The sequence below is a fragment of the Vigna umbellata genome, chromosome 2, assembly GCF_029865625.1.
Source record: "Vigna umbellata cultivar VRB3 chromosome 2, Vumbellata_1.0, whole genome shotgun sequence".
Taxonomy (NCBI): domain Eukaryota; kingdom Viridiplantae; phylum Streptophyta; class Magnoliopsida; order Fabales; family Fabaceae; genus Vigna; species Vigna umbellata.
In genome coordinates this window covers 40257492-40280319 of record NC_142166.1, presented here as the reverse complement: position 1 = coordinate 40280319, position 22828 = coordinate 40257492, and the positions used below count along the sequence as shown (strand labels likewise).

The 22828-nt window shown below is 31.0% G+C and overlaps 3 protein-coding genes across 6 annotated transcripts; 2 read left to right on the top strand and 1 right to left on the bottom strand.

The window, feature by feature from the left end:
- The first annotated feature begins 1164 nt into the window (after nucleotides 1–1164).
- LOC124823123 (HSP40/DnaJ peptide-binding protein) lies at nucleotides 1165–2327 on the top strand. Its single transcript, XM_047295258.2, has 2 exons — nucleotides 1165–1583; nucleotides 1800–2327. Exons 1-2 carry the CDS (start codon nucleotides 1219–1221, stop codon nucleotides 2239–2241), a joined length of 807 nt encoding a protein of 268 aa, XP_047151214.2. The 5' UTR covers nucleotides 1165–1218; the 3' UTR covers nucleotides 2242–2327.
- A 981-nt stretch (nucleotides 2328–3308) lies between these two features.
- Nucleotides 3309–8238, bottom strand: LOC124823127 (aldehyde dehydrogenase family 3 member H1-like). The gene is made up of 10 exons (XM_047295263.2): nucleotides 7694–8238; nucleotides 6528–6596; nucleotides 6327–6423; nucleotides 5996–6202; nucleotides 5196–5311; nucleotides 5002–5106; nucleotides 4741–4913; nucleotides 4536–4626; nucleotides 4024–4173; nucleotides 3309–3787 (listed from the first exon to the last, which is right to left on the bottom strand). Exons 1-10 carry the CDS (start codon nucleotides 7922–7924, stop codon nucleotides 3554–3556), a joined length of 1473 nt encoding a protein of 490 aa, XP_047151219.1. The 5' UTR covers nucleotides 7925–8238; the 3' UTR covers nucleotides 3309–3553.
- An 8021-nt stretch (nucleotides 8239–16259) lies between these two features.
- On the top strand, nucleotides 16260–19913 carry LOC148203986 (QWRF motif-containing protein 3-like). Of its 4 annotated transcripts, none has more exons than XM_088106797.1 (7): nucleotides 16264–16474; nucleotides 16591–16966; nucleotides 17136–17255; nucleotides 17377–17487; nucleotides 17573–17662; nucleotides 17755–17862; nucleotides 19559–19913. In XM_088106797.1, the coding sequence occupies exons 3-7, from the start codon at nucleotides 17184–17186 to the stop codon at nucleotides 19562–19564; spliced, it is 387 nt and encodes a 128-aa protein (XP_087962923.1). In that variant the 5' UTR covers nucleotides 16264–16474; nucleotides 16591–16966; nucleotides 17136–17183; the 3' UTR covers nucleotides 19565–19913. The 4 variants fall into 4 exon arrangements, with proteins under 4 accessions (XP_087962924.1, XP_087962923.1, XP_087962922.1 ...); XM_088106796.1 differs by having other exon boundaries at nucleotides 16264–16507; XM_088106795.1 differs by having other exon boundaries at nucleotides 16264–16966.
- The last annotated feature ends 2915 nt before the right edge of the window (nucleotides 19914–22828 follow it).

Here is a 22828-nt window from a genome sequence, read left to right as displayed (position 1 = left end):
ATTCTAATAAAATTTACACTAATTTTTTTAATAATTAATATATATATATATATATATATATATATATATATATATATATATATTATTAAAGAAAAATAAATAATTAATAAAATTTAAGTCATACATTAAAAAACAACATACAATTAAAAAATTCATAAATTTATTATTTATAAATTCATTATTTTAAAATTTTAAATTGATATGTATTATTTAATATATTTTTTAATTAGACTTACTTCTGCGGAAAATTAAAATAAATTTTGTGATTTAATACCTAATATTTTTGTTTATGTTTGTGATGTTTAGGTTCATCTTTAAGATATTTTTTAAGTGCTAGGGTTCTGAAAGTAGTATACAATAAGTTAAGTTTAGGCTAATTAAATAAATAAAGGATAATGTTTTAATTTTTCTTAACAAGTTTAGGTAGATCTTAAGATTCAATAATTCTGGAAATACCAAGTTGAAGTGCACTTAAATAATGAAGTTCAAAATAACTATATAAAAAAGAAATAAAATTTTGAAACTCTAAAAAAACTCATATTATAATTTATTTTTAAGAATATTAATTGTATTTTACGTCAAAATAAAAAGAAAATGTAATTAAAATATAAATACATATTATTTTAACAAATCAGTGGGTTTCCATTGAGGAGATGGTGCTAATAAAAGCGTAAGTTGAAAGACAAAATTTCATCGTGTTGAGATTGTGACTGTTTGTTGCATCCCATCTTAGGCTCTCAGTTTTTTCTCTAATGGTGGGTACCTGGGTGTCTGCCACAAACTCTATTCGTGACCTCTGCAAATCATACAGATCAATCATCAAAAGATGGTTTCATGATAAGAAGAAACCACGAGGCCACAACCGAACAAAACAGGTATTATACAGAATCTAGAAACCCTCTCTTTTTCTTCATGCAAAACTTTCTAACTTTCTAACTGGGCCGTTATGTTTATGATTATCTAGTACAGAAAATCACGGTTAATCGGTTAACAAAAACGTGGTTACAATCATTTTTTAATGCATGGCTTTTCCATATATAGGAATTCTTTGAATGCATATTCTTGCATGCATGAACACATGCACGTAAAGAGAATCTAATAATTAATAAAGTTTTCGCCTGGCGTTTCTTTCACCAGAAACCTGTTGAAGATGGCAAAGTCACGAATGGAATTGGCTGCTTCGTATTCAATTTGAGGAGGAACGTCGGTGATCATCCAATGAGTAGTCCAAGAGGATGTTGTTTATATAGGCATAGAAGTTCAGATAGTTCGTGCTTTCCTTGCATATATTCTTCGTCTCGAAATGCAAGCAGAAAACCCGACCAGACATCGAGCAAGAACTATGATTTTATGTCTGCAGCTTCTTCATTGAACAGAAGCGGGAATTTAAGATCAATGCCTCCTCATCTGAACTCAACGAATGCCAGCAGCGGCAGGAGCAGCAACCCAATCATGTATTCCAATTCATCTGGGATGCTGAAACCCCCACCAATCGAGAAAAAACTGGAATGCACTCTGGAAGAGTTGTGCTACGGATGCAAAAAAAATATGATGATCACAAGGGATGTCCTCACAGATACAGGGTTCGTGTATCCACCATGCCAACGTTCTTTCTTCTTTCAATTTCTTTAAAAGATCAAACTTAAAGTAATTAGTATTAAAAAAAAAATTGGAAGCCTTTTTTAAGGCCTAAAGCACGAAATTTACCTGTTGTTCTTGAACCAGTTTTATATATGTATGGTAATAATTAACTGTGCAAGTTGAGGATTTGATGGACTGTGTATTTGGTGTATATACAGGGGAATAGTTCGAGAGGAAGAATTGCTAACGATAAATGTGCAACCTGGATGGAGGAAAGGAACAGAGATTAAATTTGAAGGAAAAGGGAATGAGAGACCAGGAGCATACAGAGAAGATATAGTATTTATTATCTCCGAGAAAAGACACGAGTTATTTAGAAGAGACGGGGATGATTTGGTATTGAGAGTTGAGATTCCCTTAGTAAAGGCACTTTCTGGGTGTACCATATTGATTCCACTGTTGGGTGGAGACCACATGAATCTTAAACTTGACGACATCGTACACCCTGGCTATCAGAAGATCGTCCCCGAACAAGGCATGCCTATCTCCAAAGAACCAGGAAACAGAGGAAACTTGATTGTTACGTTTCGAGTTGTGTTTCCGACACATCTCACAAGTAATCAAAGATCAGAGGTCGTTCGTATTTTACAGGATTCTTGATTGTTATAGCATTTTTAGTTTTTAGATGCTCGAGAGTAATCTGCGATCACCTTTTTTTCTTTCATAATTCAGTCCTTTTTTTCTCATTTAACGAGTGGGTTAAGTTTGTAAGCCTTTTAGGGCACTATTATAAGTCCCAAAGGAAAAACAAAGCAAAAATTAGGATTGAAAATCCAGTACTTATTTGCCATGTAACATGGTGTTAAAGAAATCTATAAGAGTACTCTAAGAGCTAGAAATATAAAGAGTTATATGAATATCACTAAATATTCTTCAATCATCTTTCAGTACACATTCAATCTTCAGAAAATACTTCACAACTCATTATTGAACATTTTAGTCTTTAATGTGTTGGTCTTTTCAAGTACTTCAACTTTTAGGAGTTGAGTTTGAAGATGAAGAACTTGAACTTGAAGGACTTTGAAAATATGGCTAGTGAGAATCTTTTTAGAATCATCCCAAGAACTCCAACATCTATGATTTTCTTTCTTTTCATTGTTTGTTGTGTGTGTTGTGCAACTGTGGTAGTTTGATCATCATATTCTGTTTGTATAAAATTTGAGACATTTAAAGAAGTAAATAATGTTTCAATTTATATTGCCAAAAAAATATATTTTTCTCCTTTAAATAGAGGAACTCGAACGTTTACAATAAATTATCATTTTCTAATTCAAATAATTTATTTTTCAAGAACATGGCCTTCTGATACCACTTTGTTGGTGGTATTTCAAATATGGAATATTTTTTAGCATAAAATAGGAAGAAAATAATTTAGAGATTAAATTGATCTCTCATTATATTATTTTCTTCTTTTATTCTTTTAACTCGGGATACATCTTGTAACACATTTACATTGTAAAATTCTATAACAATGCTCTCATAATTAGAAATATAAAGAACCACACGAACATTTCTCAAGAGACCTTTAATACATATTCATATTCTATTAAACACTTGTATCAGCAATATTAAGTGTGTGTGTCTATATATCTATATATATATCATGGGAAGTGATATTTTGTTCTTATAGGAAACACAGACCAAAATAACCACAGACTCACAGCACAAACACTAACATAAGAGACCCAACCGGTATCACAATCTGGATTGTGTTACCTAAGCTTGCCTTATTTGCTTTCGTGAGCATAATTGTTCATAGTACACACACACACATATATTATATATATATATATTCACACTACCACAACCTGTAAAGCCTCTATAAGGCATTACCACAATATACAACTACAAGACACCTAACACAATAACGGAGAAGACATCAACAAAAACTGGTTTTGGAGGCAAAATAAGCTTAGGACCATCCAAAAAGAGCACGAAGTATGCCAAGGAAGCTACCAGCGATGAGAGCCTTCATCAATCTTTGCTTTGTATCCGTGTACGGTGGGTACCTTGACGACGAATCACCCGCAAAACTGCGATAAAGAACAGCCTTTTTGTGTGTAAAAGCATCAAAGGAGAACTTGCCATGGTATGCTCCCATTCCACTCTCTCCAACTCCCCCAAATGGCAAAGTATCAACCACAACCTACACCATGAAAACATAAAAAGTGTATAGTTTTTAAATTGATAATACAAAACAGAAAATAAGGAATATCGAATATCAAGACTATATCAAATATGCTAGGAAAAAATATGATTTCACAGCAACATGCTGTCAACAATCCAAAACTTGAAGCAGATTAAGACCTTCAATGTTGTTCAGCGATTAGAATCGTAAGGCACAATCAAAATCATGGATGTTTTTGTTAGAACGAATATTACATGTACGGAAGTGTCATTGACAAGCAAACCCCCAGCGGAAACATTCTTTACGAACTGCTCCTTGAACTTCTTGTCAGTTGTAAATATATATGCAGCAAGGGCCTTGTCTCCTGAGTTGATTACATCTAGACTTTCTTCAAGTTCATTGACCTGTTATACGCAGCAAAAATAGTTTGGAAAGTTAATATTTCCTTGCTTGAGAATTTTTTTAAATATCAACTATTTGCATGTGGCCGGCTTTAGCTTGTAACATTTGTTGATGTCCACAAAAAGGCTGGTATCTACATAATAATCGAAGTTTTCTCCGACATATCTTATTATTAGTTTTCTAAGTGAGTGTTTCCTTGACATGTCTTGTGACTCTTGCAGCTGAAGAGGCACATGTCAATTACTCTTGCAGTTGAAAACATTTTATAAAACTGTGAGTATTGTTAAAAGCAATCAAAGAACACAGATGAAATTTGAAGTTCAAAATATCATACAAAGGGTTGTCTATGTTACGTTATTCATACCGTGATGATGGGAAGCAATGGACCGAATATCTCCTCACCCATTATCAGAGAATCTCGCGGAACATCCAATAGAATAGTGGGAGCAATCCTTCTGCAATTTTGGGACCATAAGAAAACCCATGTCAAAAACTATTGCATTTCTTTAATAAAAAATTCCCATGGTTAGGAAGTTAAATTTAATTAAAAACAGATCAAGCGAACTTACAGTTTATTTTCATCTTTTTCACCTCCATAAACAATCTTCCCAGAAACCTTATCATCACTCAAGAGCTTTGACAAACGAGCAAAGTGGTTGTAACTCACAATTCGTGACAAATCTTCTGATTCCAACGGATTCTTACCGTAAAACTCCTGCAATTCAGTCTTTAGGGCATCCACCTAGAAATAGGAGGCATCAAACAATAAATAAACAGAAACATGGGTTAAGAAATCCAATTGGCAGTTACACATGGGAAAAATATCATACCAACTTAGGGGCATAGTCTTTTGTTGTTATAACATAATCGGGAGAAATGCAAGATTGTCCATTGTTCAATCCCCACTTGCCAGAAATTATTCGTCTTGCTGCTACCTTTTAGCAATTGAGCCAAGAATGAGTTTGAAAGAGGCTAAGGTAGTAGCAAGTAATTGAGAAACAAAAGGCTTAGGAAATAGTAATACCTTCAAGTTGATATTTGAATCAACGACAACGGGAGATTTTCCTCCAAGCTCCAGCAAAACTGGTGTAAGGTGTTTTGCAGCAGCAGTCATCACTATTCTTCCAACTTTTCCATTACCTAACAATACAGGAACTACTTATGCGAAAAAATACGTATATATATAACATTAACGAGACAATTCATTTAATGCTCTTGCTATTTTATGTGCAAATTATGCATTTCAAAGTTGCTTTTATATATATATATATATATTTTGTATGATATGTCCGGATGGTCGTCACAGCCCACAAACTTCACATGATCGGACGGCTAACAGAAGACAAAGTTGCTGTCCGGGACGGCCGGCCTCCTAATCCCAAATGATTAATGTTAAGGAGATTAAGGTAAATTACGTTTAAGAGTATTAAACCGGAATTGATTGAGATTAAAATATCGCTAATCCTAAACCCATGCCCGAAAACTATAAATATAGATCAAAGATAAAAGGTAGATAAAGGCAATTACTGTGCATTTATTACTGTCATTGTCATATTAGATAACCGGACGGTTCAATTAGTGACTTTGGCATTTGAGTATCTTTAGCAGGTACATCCCAACCGGACTAGAGAACAAGAGATCCAAGGAACAAGATCGGACGGCGAAGAAGGAGAAATTGTGAAAGAAATTGTGAAGGTACTAAGTGACTCAGCTGTATAACCGAAATATATATATATATATATATATATATATATATATATATATATATATATATTCATGCATACCAATTATTAAGACAACCAGAACAACTGAAAGAAGAAAAACCTGTGTAGAAAATTTTGTCCCACTTTTGCTGCAATAGGGCAGTTGTTTCATGGACTGCCCCCTGGACAACTCTTACAATTGATTGATCCATATACTTCTCTATCAATTTTTCTAGGAGTGATGATGTGGCTGGAGCAATTTCTGATGGCTTTAGAACCACAGCATTACCAGCTGCTATAGCTCCGAGGACTGGATCAAGGGCCAACACTGGAATTATAGCAGAGATAGGTAAAAAAATTAGCTTAATGAAGATTTTAAAAGAAGACAGAGCTGAAAATGTCAGCTAATTAAAAAATATATGAAACTCAAGGTCAAGAAAATATTGACATACACATTGGATAGTTCCATGGAGAGATGACTAACACAACACCCAGCGGTTCAGGTACTATTTCAGCTGAAGAAGGATAAGTTCTGATTGATGTTTTGACCTGAAATAAATGGACGAACATCCATCTGATGAATAAATTTTATAATCACCATTATTGATCAATTGCCTTCTTAAGGTGAGGAAATTAGTTGTGATGAAATGTACCTTTTCTGGCGTCATCCAATGCTTCAATTCCTTCAGTATCCCTTCACACGAGCTTTTAATCACTCCAATCTGCAAGACAGACTACATCTTAAGAGTAGAAGGAAAATATTATATTTAAAGCAATTATTTGTATTAATCCCTAAGGATTGTAAGTGTTCTAAGCTGAGCATTTAGAAGTTGTTTTCGTCTACCTATTTATTTTCACTGTCTAAAGAAGATTATCCACGTATCTGTCTCTCACTAACAATATCTTTGTCCTTAAGATTGGGGGGTAAACTATCATTATGTTCCTACTTTTAAAGAAATTTTATTTTGTACTTCTTAACGATCATAGGTTCTTATAGCAAAGATTTAACGGAGATTCGACTTTAGACCAAATTGTCTCAAGATTTTGCGTTCAAATTTATGCTTTAATTTCTCATATAGATCTGTGTGACGTGTCTGGAGAACAATCTATTCGGAATATCATAATTCATATAGTTCATTTTAGTATCCTCTTTTGAATTATATTAAGTGATAAAATCTTATATTTGCGAATTTCTTTCGAAAATCTTCTTGGGCGAAGGGATTTTGGACAAGTCTGTCTATGAACATTGAATCTTGGAAAGAGTTGCCGAGCCTTAACGACATCAGACTCCGTATAATTAATGGTTTGAACTTCTCACCTGTCAAAGTGCCAAAAGTTTATTTCATGATTAAAAAAAATGATAATAAAAATAGCTACAAAATTTTGGAGGATCCCGTTGACTGTTGAGAGCTTTTTTTTTTTAGTTGATTTTATAAAGAGTTCAGATAATATCTGTAATTACTTACCAGCCTCTAAAATCACTGAAAAGTATTTGCTTCACAACGTAAGCAAGTCCACTTATTTTTAGAAAGGAAAAAAATATATTTGAAAGAGAGTAAAAGGTCATCTGAAAGTTTCCCCAGTTATCAGTCACAGCAGTTTGTGGTCCATGAAGCCACATCACATAACACCTTCTCCATCCATGAAAAACCGTGAAGCAGACAAATCATTCATCAAATAAGACAATTGGAATGAACGATGATGTGTTAGAAATTTGAAGTTTTAGATTTTATCAAAGATAAAAAATAAAAAATAAAAAACGTAAAAGTATTGCATATTATAAAGATCAGTGGCAGACACGAAAACAAGACAACAGTACCTCGTACACGACGGTTTCGAGTGAAGGCTTGGCTAGGTCTGAACGAAGAGCATCGACGATTTCCTCTTCGTTATCAGTCATCGCTTTCAAGAGAGCCTTCACCTGCGAAACTCTCCATTCATAACTCCGCGTCTTTCCCGAACCAAAGTTCTTCCTCAACTCCTTCACCAGCGACGACGCCGTTTCCGCGTCAAACACCTTCTTCTGTGTCTGTGAATCCTCGTCCGACATTATTGTTTAAGGAAAAAATGATATTTAGAAGCAAGAGCTGTTAGGAGAGGAGAACTATATAGAGTATGTAAGAAAGTGAGTTCAGTCGATGAATGATTGAAATTGTATTGTAGCACGGATACCGTATACGAATATACAGACAAAACAAATCTATATGTACACGAAAGAGAAGCGTCGTATTATGTGATGAATGGCGATGCAACTCAATCGTCGTCATATCATGGGATGGGAGCATTGATTACACGGTGGCTTGGCGGTGCGGCGCTATCCGACGCCAAAGTGGGTTCATACTAGGAATGGACATGCGTTTGGACTTTTCCAAACTCTCCTGCTTCTCAACGGACGCGCGTTTGGCGTTTAGTCTTTAAATTCGTCTCTTCTAAATATCGATAATTTAAAAATATAGTTTTTTTTTTTAAGTTAATGACTTTAATTTTTTTTATTTGTTAAATAGTTAAGTTAAAAATACTATATTTATTATTTTTTAATTTGAAGTCCATCTATATCAAAATTTGATATTAAAACGAATTTTAATTTCAGATGAAAATTTGAAAACTAAAAGCATAATTAATCACACATTTATTTTGTTTTCAACATCATCACATTAAATCATGTTCCCTTTTACTCTTCATAATTCAAATCATAGTTATGTATGTTAAAGTAGACCTTCAAAGTCACGTTTTGGTTGATCATACCATTTATTTTTCTTCTTTAAAAAAGTCTCTCTCTCTCTCTTTTTTCAAAAGTGTGAAGAGACACCACTAATTGATATTGTCGATGTTTAATTTTCTAAACCTGAAAGTCTACAATAACCTTATCCCCAGCTCGTATATCTTTTTCTTTGAAAAAACTTATTAGTGGCTTTTCTTAAAAGGAATAAAAATAGTAAACCTATGATGTTCTGTTTGACCTACCTTATTTAATTTTTTTAAATAAAGGGAACCCTTTTAGTGTAACAAAATAGGTGTTTTATTTGTTGAGAAGTGTGAAAAAAAAAATATTGCTTTATTATAAGGCTCGAAACATCGTAACCAAACTCACGTTAAAGTAAGTTTTGACATCAATTTAAGATTGATTGATTTATTAAAGGCTAAATTGTACTGTGTTACTTTATTTTTGCGTCTTAATTATCTTTTAAAAAGTTTAGTGAACTAAAATTATTCATTCATTATCTTAAATTTAACTTTGTTCATCCTTTTGTTTTTCATTGTCTGTTTATTTATTGAATTCCCTTTTGTTACAATCCTGCCATCTAGACTATACGACTGCACACAGAGAATCAACAGCATGAATGAAAGAATGTAGGTTTTTTTCCACTGAAATGGTGTATTTTTGGTACAAAAATTATCAAAATGGACAGATTTAAAATAAATTACGCAGAGTGCACACGACTTCATGTTGAACATGTCAGAGGTCGTCACCTGGGTAAATGATTATAATTTTTTTCTTTAAATTTACCTTTTATTAGTTTTATAATTGTTTTTATAATTTAAATTATGAGAGGTTATACTATTTTTACCATTTACCTTTTATTAGTTTTATAATTGTTTTGGACCCGTTTATGTGCTCCTCACTATCAAGAGATAAAAATTGCTAGCAAAACTTGGATTACGCATCTTACATACGTAAGAGCATGCTTCGTCATAACTTGCATAGCTTCTAAAAGGTCATTAGCCACACACTAAAAGAATCTTAACAAAGTGACGAAGAAAACATCAATAAAATTGATTAATTTGCCATTTAAAACACGTGTCTGTTTTATTAGTTTTTCTTTAAGACAATAAAATATAACAATTAAATTAAGCAGACTTGGTAAATACGAAAAAGTTAAAAATATTACGAGAAATTAAAATTTGATGACATTTGAATATATTTGAAAGTTGTTTCTTATCCTACAATTTCAAACGTCTCTTCACGCACTTTCAATTTTCGAAAATGATTTGAGGTTACGTTTGTTTTCATGGATTTGGAAATTCATCCAAAGATTTTTTTTTTCAACAAATTTTAAAATTAGTTAAAATTTTAAGAAAAAATTAACCGATTTTGAAATCCTAAGATTTTGAAAAATATTTTAATAAATTTTGAAATTCGTTAAAGTCTTTGAAAAATCTTTTAACATATTTGAATTTTGATGTAAGAAAAATCCTTCAATGAATTTTAAAATTCGTTAAAGAAAAATATTTTCAACAAATTTCAAAATTCGTTAACGTCTAAGAAAATCTTTCAACAAATTTTAAAATCTTTCAACAAATTTTAAAGTCTTTTGAAAAAAAAAAGATGAAGGTATAAAATTTTTTGAATTACAGAAAATAGTTTTGAAATTTAAAAAAATAAATTGAAAGTGTAAAGAGAAATGGTTAAAATTTGAAAGTGTAATGAGAAATGGTTAGAGATGGAGGAAAAAAATGCCCACATTTGAAACAGAAAAATAAATGGGCCTAAAGATACGAAAGGGCTCAAAGCTAAAACGGGGTACAAAAAGTAAACTCACAAAACAACATTACAACTCCTCATCATTTCAATGAGTGCTGAAATATTTGAAAGAATTAACCTTTAGTGGCTCAGTGTCTAGTACTAAATAGAAAATCATATTTGAGTAAGATTGGGTGAAATATTGCATTCAAAATAAGGTATTTGTTGAAGATATAAAGTTCATATAATGATAGAATTAAAAGAAAAAATGAAAAGAAGTTGTAGATTTAATTTTTTTCACTAGCAATTGACATTTGTCAATAAAAAAATTATTTTTTGTTGATAATAATATCCGTTGTGTACTTCTACTTTGAAATTAGTTTATAATGTACTGAACCGTCAGACGCTTTTTTTTCCTTTAATTTACTATGCTCTTATTCATACCTCTAACCTGTATATTAATATTTAAAATTTATAAAACATGAATCATTTTGAATGCACAAAGTGACTATATTAATCTTTTACATAATTTATTTCATACTCAAACTTATATTACCGATTATGCATAAATGAATGACACTTATGCAAAAAATATTTGTTACCATATATTGAATGACACAAAGAGACCATTGCAACATCAATGAAGAAAATAAAAAAAAAAGGCATGAAGATAGACATATAATTACACATGGAAAACCACCACCAACTATCACATCACATCCCTCGTTACCACTATACTAGTGTCCGAAAGAAAATCACATGGTTATTTTTTAATATATAGCGATTTTTGAATTGAAGTATATACTCACGAAATAAATAAGGTGGATTATTTACCTCGGTTTCAATCGAGGTAATAAATGGAGGGTTTCTGTTTTGGTTCCTCAAAATCCAAAGTAGTAAACCAGAAAAAAAAACGAGGAGGGATTTTGGCCTTAGTTCAACCGAGGTAATAAGTGGGGTTCTTAAACGAGGTAATTTTGGCAGCGGTTCAAGCAAGAACCAAGGCAATAGCTTCTTAAATTTTTTTTTTAAATTTGGCGCATTTTATGGCAATGGTTGTGGCCTTAAACGAGGCCATAAATCCTTTTCTACCTCGATTTTTACTACAATCGCTGCCTAAAGTTTGCGTTTTTCTTAATAATAGGTATGTTTCTGCGACATCCCTTATTACAAAAATAGACCTGCATATAAAAAACATAATATTTACAACACAAAATCAACTCAACTATAATATTTACAACACATAATACTTAAAACATAATGTAAAAAGTCTAATATCTATAAATCAACTCAACTAAAATATATCAATGTATATGTTATTAATTCCTACTAACTATGCACTATTGTATAATTTTATTATATGTTTTGCAAGTGCTTTTCGTAGGAAAAGAAGGGATATCTCTGGAATTGGAACAGAAGACTTGAATCTCTGCACAAGATACTTGATTTTAATTAGTGTATATGAATTCCAAATGATGGAGAAAAACAAAATACATTATCCAAATATTACTGTTTCTCATCCACTTGTAATATGGGCACGAACATTGTGTGTAATCTAAAACATTACGTAATAATTGCACACATATGAGTCAATTTGTCTATTATACTACAATTTATAATCATAGATATAAATAGTTAATAAAGATTATTAAAATAAAACAATTATAAGAAAGTATTGACCAAAATATCAAACATTGATAGCCAACCATGCAAACTTTTTAGTCTTAGAAGTTGATTTCTCGGACAACATCATATGTTTTGCAAGGAAACTATGAAAAAAAACTTTAGGATACATTATTATAATAAAGAAAGCCCAAACATTGAGGTTCTTACTAATTTATTACTCATCTAAGATGTTTGGGAGGTGACTTGTGCAATGAGCAAAATAGTTGACACAAGGACATCTAAACTTCACTTCATCATCACTTTTATCCTCATTACGATGCCCAAATTATATAAATTTTTCTACCTTTCTCTCGTACTTAGCACTGATGCATGGCAAATTAATCCAATCTCGATCCATACGTAAATATACTGAAATTGTTTACAATATTTAAATAATCTTGAATGATCAATTTGATCCAATTCGTATTTAATTTTTGATCTTATCTCATTCAATCATACATAATTACATATATCTAACATACAAAAAAATTAACAAAAGAAAATTGAATAACCAAATTAATAGGAACTTGGAAGCGTGAAAAAGTAGTCAACAACAGAAAAGATGCGACTACTCGCGTTCTAGAACGAAACAAATTTCACAGCAAAAACACAATACCTAACACAAATACAAAAAAAGTAAGTCTGATCATCTGAAATAATAAAAAAACGCAAAAACAAAGAAAGAAGAACATAGCTCTAACCACGACGACGAAAGCCCAATTTGATCGGATTAAAATGTGCGCGAGGAAAAATGAAGAAGAACAATGTGAACAATGATGACGACAGTGCAAAGAACGATGTGAACAGTGACTTGAATTGTGAGTTGCGGCAGTTTCACATTTTCGTAGGGAAGAAGTGTACAAGAAGAACGAAGAAGATGACAATATTTACGTTTTCACAAAAAATTAACCCTGACAGGAGATAATTCCTCCGTTAAAATTAAAACTGAAGTAGTAAGGGGTCTACGGCCTCAGTTATACAAACAACTGAGGCCTAAAGTTGACTCAAAAAAAATCAAAAATAAATATAAATGACAATTTTGAAATTTCGTTCAACCTTTTTGTCTCGGTTCCTCGCCAAACTAAGGCATAATAACTCTATTGCCTCAGCTCCTAAGTAAGCGCTGCCAAAAACCTGCAAAAGAATTACATATTTACATATTTAAAATGAGTCAATGTATGAGATATATGGGCTTGATTCTGAATGATCTAAAAAATTTCTCTACCAATCTGACGTTTCAGTTGACAAATTTTTTGAAAAAGGTCTATGATCTCAGTCTCTACAAAACCGAGTCCATAGACCCTTTTTGAAAAAGTTGTCAGCTGAAACGTTAGAGTTGCAGAACGTCAGAGGGATTCTGTAGGGTCTATGACTTCGGTTATCTGCAGAATCGAGGTCATAAGTCCTTGCATAGAGATTTGGTTTGCTAAACCTCAATGAGTGTGAGTTTTGCAGAGGGTCTTTGGTCTCGGTTGCCTATGGAACTGAGGCCAAAGTCCCATAGAGAGATTTGTGTCAGTTGAAAAGTCTTTGCTTGTCAATTTTGCAGACATTATGGTAGCGGTTCCTTGGGGATTCGATCACATATGTGGTCTACTACTTTGGTTGTATTTTAACCGAAACATATAGTTTTGAGAAAATTTCAAGCGAAGCATAATAGACGTGTTAAAAAGTTTTGTTTACTAGTGTTAAAAAAACAAAATGTCTTACATTAATGAAGAACAAATAGAAAGACACATAGGGTTTGAGTGACTTAGGATTTCATACATTTTCAATTTCGAGATAGGGTTTTTTCATCTTATGAAGGTTTGAATAATCTATTTTATAAAGACAAAGAGATCACAGTGAGAGAATTTATTGCGTAATTCTTTATCCATATAAGAATTTGACTCGAACAAAACTTTATTCAACAAGGAAATGAGCATTAGAAACAATGAAACATAAGGACTAGACACAATGTGATGATTGAGAATGCACACTAGATAATACTCAAAATAAAAACTTAATAATTATTGAAATAGAACAAGGTCAATGAAATAGTGAAAATTTTCAAATTCAAACGCTCACAAGAAACACAAGGAAGAGAAAAACTGAAATCAAGAAAAAATATTGTATCTCAACATAAAATTAAACTTCTCATGTAACTCATTATTAAACTTTTCTTAAAATATGTTTTCTACATATGAGATATTTAAGATTTTATTTTATTAAATTTATATTTTTTTTCTTAAATTTCAATATATAATATTCATATATAAATAACCATTTATCTTGTCTATGAATAAATTATGAATAATTATAAAAAAGAAATGTTTTTGTTTGTCTAACTTTTGTACAAATTTAATTATATTTTTAAATATAAACAAATTTTCATACATAATATAAAATTTATCAATTTTCATACGTAATATAAAATTCACTTACGGATTTATATTTGTAAAAAAATATCAATAGATAAATTATTAATTTCTTGTAATGTATATTCTTAATTCACAGCTATCTCAAAGTATATTTAAGTATATATAATACTTTAATTAACTAGTAACATCAATTATTATGATCATATTTAAATATATTTCTTACAATAATTTCAAGTTAAAAATACTATAATATTCCTCTAATAAGATTTGTTTTATTCGCAATTGTTATAATTTTAATTATTAATTTTTTTCCACTTGAAATAATTTAATCCTCGCCGTTATACACACACACATATATATATATATATATATATATATGGGGTTTGTTAATTTGGGTATGTTTTCTTTCAGTTTGTACATTTTAGATGTGTACCGAGTTTTAGTAGACAAAAATACTTTCATATATTATGGATTCTAAGGGTATTTGAATAATTTTCATTCTAAAAAAAAACCCAAATCCTTACTCACCTTCCTCATTCCTCTCAATCCTCTCTTTCATCTTTCTCACTCCAAAATTTTCTCTATGTCATCTCTATGTAGCCCCAATTGAAAAAAATTAGAAACACTCGCTGTTAAATAATTTCTTAAAAAAATGATTTTATAATGAATTTTCATTTTATAATTTTTGTCTTATCTAATTTTCACAAGCATAATGACACATGAATGAATTAGTAATTCTGAAAAAAATCAGAAATACTCATTGTTAAACAATTTCTTACAAAAAATGATTTTATAATGAGTTTTCATTTTATAATTTTTGTCTTACCTAATTTTATCTAATTTTCACAAGTATAATGAGATCAAAGGAATTGGTAATTGGCCTGAAAAAAAAATCAAAAACATTCACTGTTAAACAATTTCTTACAAAAAAAGATTTTATAATGAGTTTTCATTTTATAATTTTTGTCTTATCTAATTTTATCTATTTTTCACAAACATAATGACATCCGAAGGAATTGGTAATTGGCGCTGAAGAGTTTTTTTTAGAGATGATGATTCAATATCTGTAGATGATGAAATTAGAGAGGTTCGTGAACATGATGAAATTAAAGAGATATTGAATGAACCTTTGCCTGAAGGCCAATATGCCAATGATTCAACTCTTTAGAAAGGAAAATTGTTTAACTACTAATATTTTTGATTTTTCACTTGGAGTTATAGTAGGGATGACAAAGAAAATGTTAAAGAGAGATGAAAGAGAAAGAGTTCAGAGAGATGAAAGGGAAAGAGTTAAGAGAAATGACGGAAGTAAGGGTTTGAGTTTTTTTTTAGAATAAAAATTATTCAAATATCCTTGATCTTAAAACTTATAATCCATAATATATGGGGTATTTTTGTCTACTAAAACCGGTACATATTGCTAAATGTACCAACTGAAAAACAAGTATATGCAAGTTAGCAAACCCATATATATATATATATATATATATATATATATATAATAAATCCTATTAATATTTATTCAATAAATATCATCACAAGTATAATTATGTATGGACTATTCATATCTTAATCAAAATAATTCTGATAAAAAAGTTATTTTGTTTAAATGATGAAATGATTTTATCTTGATTTCTATTATAACTTTTAAATTCTAATTAATGATCATACTAAATCAACTGTTTCATCAAACCTTAAATAATAATTTATTATTAAACTATAATCACTACAAAAATAATAATTTATAGGAGGGGTTTATTACTAGGGGATTTTGAAACCTCCGAAACACTCGGCGGTTTTATTTTAAAACTTTTGGAAATTTTCGCGGTTTCGTTAAAACCACAAATAAATTATTTTTTTATTCAAAATCTTTTTAAGTGAAAACATGTTTTCATTTTTCCTCTTTACACCGTGCTAATATTTTTTCATTTTCCCTCTTTACACAGCACTGTAAACCTCTAACCCTTCATCTTCTTTCTTTTATGACCCTCTAACCAACAGAGAAGCCAGCCATCACACATCTCCTCCTGGAATCACTGCCGGTGAGCATGGTGTCCGGCGACAGAACTGGTGCGGCCAACTCTACTCCTCTCTCCTTCTTCGCTCGTGAAAAGTCAGGGCCTTTCTTCATCTCCATCCACGATCGGTCTTGTCTTCATTCTCCAAAAATTCTTATTCTTGTTTAGTTTAGTAATATTTTTAAAAATAACAGTGACGGTCTTGCTACAGAGTGGGGAAGCAATGAAAGCTGCAAGCAAAGCAAAGAGTGAATCTGAACATGTAGGGAGAACGAGCTAGGGTTTGGTTTCACGTTTCTTCTTCCTCTTTTTGTAGGAGCACTCTCTCGCGCATAATAATAGAGACGATTCACACTTTCACATCGGTGAAGCAGCCTTGGAAGAAATAGATTGTTGCTTCTTGAGATCGGTTGTGCTAGATTCCGCACGCGAGGTGATAAAACTGTGTGCGTTGGATCTTGGTTAGGGTTGAGCAAGATATTGTTGTTATTCATCAACTACGTTTGTTTGATAATCGTTTCATCCAATGGCGGTTTACAAATGCAAGAGCTTGTGCTGTGAATCACACCATTTTCCTTCAAGTTTGGGTAATGATTATACTTTCGAAAAAGGATAAGCTATTATTCCTTCAGATTTGGGCCTAACCAAAATCTGCTACTGATATGAAATCATATGACATGTAAGATCGTTGTGAGTGGTTTTATATTTCATTTCCAATGAGATTAACAATTGTTTTTTGAATTGTTTTGTGTTTAGGGAAATTTCATATGTGCTTTGAATACTCAAGCCAAACTGCAATATTCAATGGTACTAACGACGATAGAAATTGAGAGAGAGAAGCTTGAGATGAAACTGGATGGTATACTGCAATCTCAAGTGAGTTTATAGTGTATGTGTATCTCATTTAGTTATGATTGAATTGGCATTATGCCATTGTTGTTGTTTTAGAGATTCAATTCTCTCATCGTTGGTGTGTGATATGTGTTGGTAAATGAAGCTATTGAAAACATGGAGAAGTATGAAAAGGCAATATGTAGCTGCAATCACCTTATTGCAAGAATGTTTGTATTCTGTTGCATGCAGAGTTCATCTTTTGGAAGGTGCTCAAGTGAGTCTAGTTAAAGACATTCAAGTCTTACCTTAGTATAAAAAAATTTGCATTTATAGAATTTGTATTTTGTTGTTGTTTACAGGTGGATTTGAAATTAGCATCAGTTTCTCAGAAGCGTGCATTGAAGCTAACAAATTCCATGAACTCTTCATTATCAGCTTTTTTACCCTTGGTATGTTTGATAACAGTGTATTAATATTAGTCTTGTTATTATCTGGTGAGGACTTAAAATTAAAAATAGAGTTAAAATTTGTTGATGATCAGGCTGACGAGATTGCTGGATTGGTATCAGAATTAGCAGAAGTTGTTGTACAGGAGAAGTTTCTCTTACAGGAATTCAATGATATGTTCCATACCATGTGTCTCCTTCAGGTAACTAAATGTTCTTTTAACTATTCCTTTAATGATGTTAAAGTAAAGGCCCTGTATAACGAGCTTAATCTTAAGGTTTGAACTTCATCTACATCTACCCTATTAGTAATTCCATAGCCTTCTTCTCTTTGCATCACTTGGTTTCTGTCTTCTCAAAAGTTTGTTTTAAAGAATGTTTTTTTTTAACATTAGTCAGTATTTTATTTTAAAATGTACATTAATTATATCAGTAATATGAACCTAAGGATAGTGATGCTGATAGAGAATTTGAGGTGATGGTCCTTTAGAATTATACTTGAACATGTATTTCCTGGGATATGATATTTCTCTTTATTGTATTTCTTGGGATATGATATGATATTTCTCTTTATTGTATTTCCTGGGATATGATATGATATGATATTTCTCTTGATTCTCTTGATCACTTTCAAGATTAATTGTTACAAGCCCTGGAACTAACAAATAAGATAATTTCTGAATGCTTGTTGTGCTTGTCTTGTTTCTCCTATACACACTTCTCTTCAGTGGAAATCATGCTGAAATTGGTATTTATATGAGAGTTGGAGGGGAGTTGGTAATCCAATGGAATCTTGGATAGAACCAATAGAAAACCCAACTTAATCCTTGTGCGGTGACCTGAAAATTAGATATTATTCTTTCTTACTTTGTTCACCAGTGGACCCCATTTTTTCTTTTTTTTTTTTCTACTCAAAAAAAAAAAAAAAAAACCTACTCTCCAGTTCCATTTTCCATTCTCAGATAGTACTTTCCATTTGAGTTCCACAGCAGTAATAAAACTTCGGAAATAGTCTACTTTTATTTCCATGCACATTTAGATATGTAAAAAAAGTTATGTAAAAAAAGTTATGTGCAAATATCAATTTCTAAACTGCATTAGGTTCCAGAATTGATCCTTCAAATTTTAACCCAATATGCATTTTTATTCGTTTGCCAGGTAAAAGTGGGAATCATATGCTCACATTTGAAGGAGTATTTCCTTTTTTTTTCTGACTTGGTTCTGGAGAATCTGATATCCCTCTCGACTTGGAACACCCATTATTTTTGTTTTAGAGGAAGATTCTTAGAACTTAGAAGCCTAAATTTGTTTGTTTTCATAAGGCTTAACTAGTTATTCTAACTTTTAAGATGTATGTTTCAAAAAATTTAATTGAGAGCCATTATTATAGAAAAATATAACTTTACAAATTTGTTTTTAGTGTGAATCATATAAATTTTCATTTTCATTTGAGATTTTTGTTATATTAAAATAAATATTAGATGTGTCCTACACTTTGGACATTAGCCATATCCTGATGTCCATGTTAGTGTGTGTCCGGTGTATGGATCAGAGTTGGTACTTCATTATAGTTGTACCAGCTTTAAATTTATTCCCTACATGAGAGAATATTAAGTACTAGTCCCTACATTTGTATAAAAGATAACTTTTTGCCTTGTACCCAAAACTAGAGATTTTTCTTGCAGTGTAAATCTGCTACTAAGCCTTCCTTGCATTGTTTAATTTTCTTCAAAATTTTATTAGGGACTAAAAATTACAATTTTCTCATATAGACTTAAACTTAAAATGAGGAAACGGTTGAGACCCAATGAATAGTTTAAATTATTCTTTACTGATATTTGCTTTCCTATTTTCTATTATTTAATTTCTTACATGTATTTCATGTGTCTCCTTTAATAGAGATAAGGCGTTTCTATGGGGTGGAGCACGGTGGGGGATATGATGCTTGGAGAAAAGCTTCAGCTTTAGCTACCCCTTTTGATTTTGACAAAGCACAATCCACAAAGCCAAAAGGTCATTGTGTGGCTGTGCGAGTGACTAGTGAGGACCCCGATGATGGCTTTAAGCCTACGAGTGGCAAAGTGCATGTTAACTACCAAGTCCAACATCAATATCATCTGTTGCTTCATTCATCTTGTAACATGTACTGAGTTCAAGTATTTGTGCAGGAGCTTAGCTTTAAATGCAAGCCATTAATTGTATTTCTAATGTTTACAATTTATATAATAATATTTTGGTTTATATTTAATGTTTACATTTAATTTTGGTTTTATATTATTTAATTTTAGTTTTATATTATTTAATTTTGGTTTATTAGTGATAATCAACTCATTTGAATAATAAAAAAAATTAAATTATTTACATTTTCGGCGGTTTTGGAAAACCCTCAAAAGTACCGGCGGTTTTCATAAACCCTCAAAATTACCGGCGGTTTTGCTTAATCTCGGTTATTTTCGACGGTTTTAGTAAAACCCTCACTACTACCGGCGGTTTTTCAAAACCCCCACTACTACCGGCGGTTTTTCAAAACCCCCACTACTACCGGCGGTTTTTCAAAACCCCTGCTAATTGCGGCGGTTTTTAGAAAAACCGCCGGTAATTATTTAGCGACGCAGGTTTTCCCAACGGTTTTTCTAACCGCGGGTAACATATTTTCCAGGGGTTAAAACCGCCGGAAACGGAAAAAATAACCCCCGGTAAAAATCTAATTTTTTGTAGTGAATGGGTTACATTTGGAAACAATTTATTTTCAACAAATAAAAAACGAGAAGTGAGGTTTCATGAATAAATAAATATAATTGGTGATAAGGAGCAATGTCTAGTTATACCCATCCATATATATGTTTTTTTATGATGAACAAAAGAAATGTTTTATGATTTATTGCACAACAAATGACATAACAATTGCTTAATCGTTACTGCGTTTGTGCTTGAAATGCTTGGTACATGTATTCATTGTATGTAAATGAATCATAAGTTTAAACATATTGCGCATTGCATTTCTAGTAGAAATAATCGATTAGACAATGTATATAATCTGTTAAATTTATCCAAATTTCAATACATGTTTAACATAGGCAAAACAACTGTATAGTAATCGATTACATTAGTTGTATGATCGATTAAAAAATGTTGCTATGCCAACATGTGTTTGTTGACTGCAATGATATGTTTGGAATGGAAAATGATTTGGATACATAAATTTTCTAATCGGTTAAAATGTTTATCTTGTGAAAATCATTTTCATTAAAAGCCTTAATTGCATATAACGGTCATATTAATTGGTTGTTGACTTATATGATTAACATAATCGATTGCATGCGATATTTAATTTGGTAAATCTTAGACAAATGTAAAACTGTTAAAGTAGAAGGAAAATCTTAATAGATTACATTAATTCCGTAATTGATTAAAGTGTGTCAGGATTTGAAAATCCTATATATAACTGTCTTGCACGTTGTTTCAATACAATTATATGAATTTTCAGTTCATAACTAACTTGTTGATTGAGTATTGATTGCATTAGCGTCTAAGGAAGTCTTTGAGAATCAAGATCATACATTTGGGTAAAGTCATCAAGATTCTTGCAAGAAAGCTGAGCTGAAACATTCAGATCAATTTTGCACTGCTGGTGCTCTAAGGATCAGATTCAACCTTTGCAATCAAGAGGATTGTGTTCCTATGCAGGTTAGCCAGGAGGAAAGAATCGTGGTATTCTTCATTGAGAGAGATGAGATTGCTCTCAAGGTGTTCAAAAAATTGGGATTGCTTTCTGGGTGGGTAAGATTGTGAGTGTGTTCACATCTTGTACTATAAGTGATATTGAGTGGGGAAAGAGGGTGCATTCAGAGAGGATATCTCTGTATTCTTGCTGGTATACTCTATCATTATAGTGAAATCCCTTCAATTAAAGTTATCAAAGAAAGTTTAGATATAGATTTAATGGAACTAGTATATATTGTTGTGTTACCTTTCTATCGTTTCTCCTTTGTAGTTGATTTATATTGATTTAAAAAAACTCAAAATTTTGCAAAGTTTTTTGAAAGAACTATTTTTAAGCAAAATCCAATTCACTCTTGATATTAAGATATAAGACTCCACTTTTCTAACAATAATTATTCACAATTAAAAGCAATAATTACAATTAAAAGTAATAATGCATTGAACCTTAAAAATACATATTTTTTTGAAGAAAAAAAATGCATATATGTTTTTTCTGAAAAAATAAATGTATAGACAAAAATGGAAACACATACAAATGTTCACGTGTTTCTTTAATATATAGTAATTAATTTATTATATCTTTTAATAAAATGATACTCATTTCTTTGTTTTGTTTACAAGTTGAATATTTAATTTCTTTAATTTAATGTGTACTTTTAAACATGGGCATTTCTTGGAGATAACGAAAAGGAGATGGGATATTTGACTGAAACTATATGTTTACACACACCCAACATCCCACTGGAATTGTTTAGTTAAAAGAAATTTTTTTTAAAGCTCTAAAACAAAATTTTTAATTTTATTTTTCAGCTAGTATTCCTTCATAAGATTCCTTTCACACGGATGAGTTTTGTTCCGTTTATTTAGTAAAAGTTGGACAAAAAGATTGAAAGTATATAAAAATATATCAATAAAAGATTGAAAACATTATTTTTTATTTTCATCTCTTTTGAAAATATATAAAATTTTATTTTTTATGATCATTTTATTTTTATATTATGTATTAAATAAATATAAAATTATGTCACTTTGCCGTTACTAAATATTTGTTTCATTTAAAAAATATGAATAAAACTTGAACTTAAGACTTTTCTTTACATTATTCGATTATGTTTATATTTCTCAAATTATCCCTATTTTCGCCACAAGACAATTTTTTAAGGAGAAATTGTTTTGGGTTTTTACTTTTCTATTTCTTCCCTTCATATTTATGTTCAGCATGGTTGAGAATGAGTTTTTTCACATAGACAACTTTCAATAACATATGGGGATATTATTTATAAATTAATATGTTTTTAATATATTTTTTTGTCTACACTACCAAAAAAAATAACAACAATAGCTGTTATACAAAACATGTTTGTAAGGTCTAAAATAAAACTTTTAATATAAAGATTAAAAAAATTGAAATAAATATAAATTGACTACATAATTAATTTACACTTG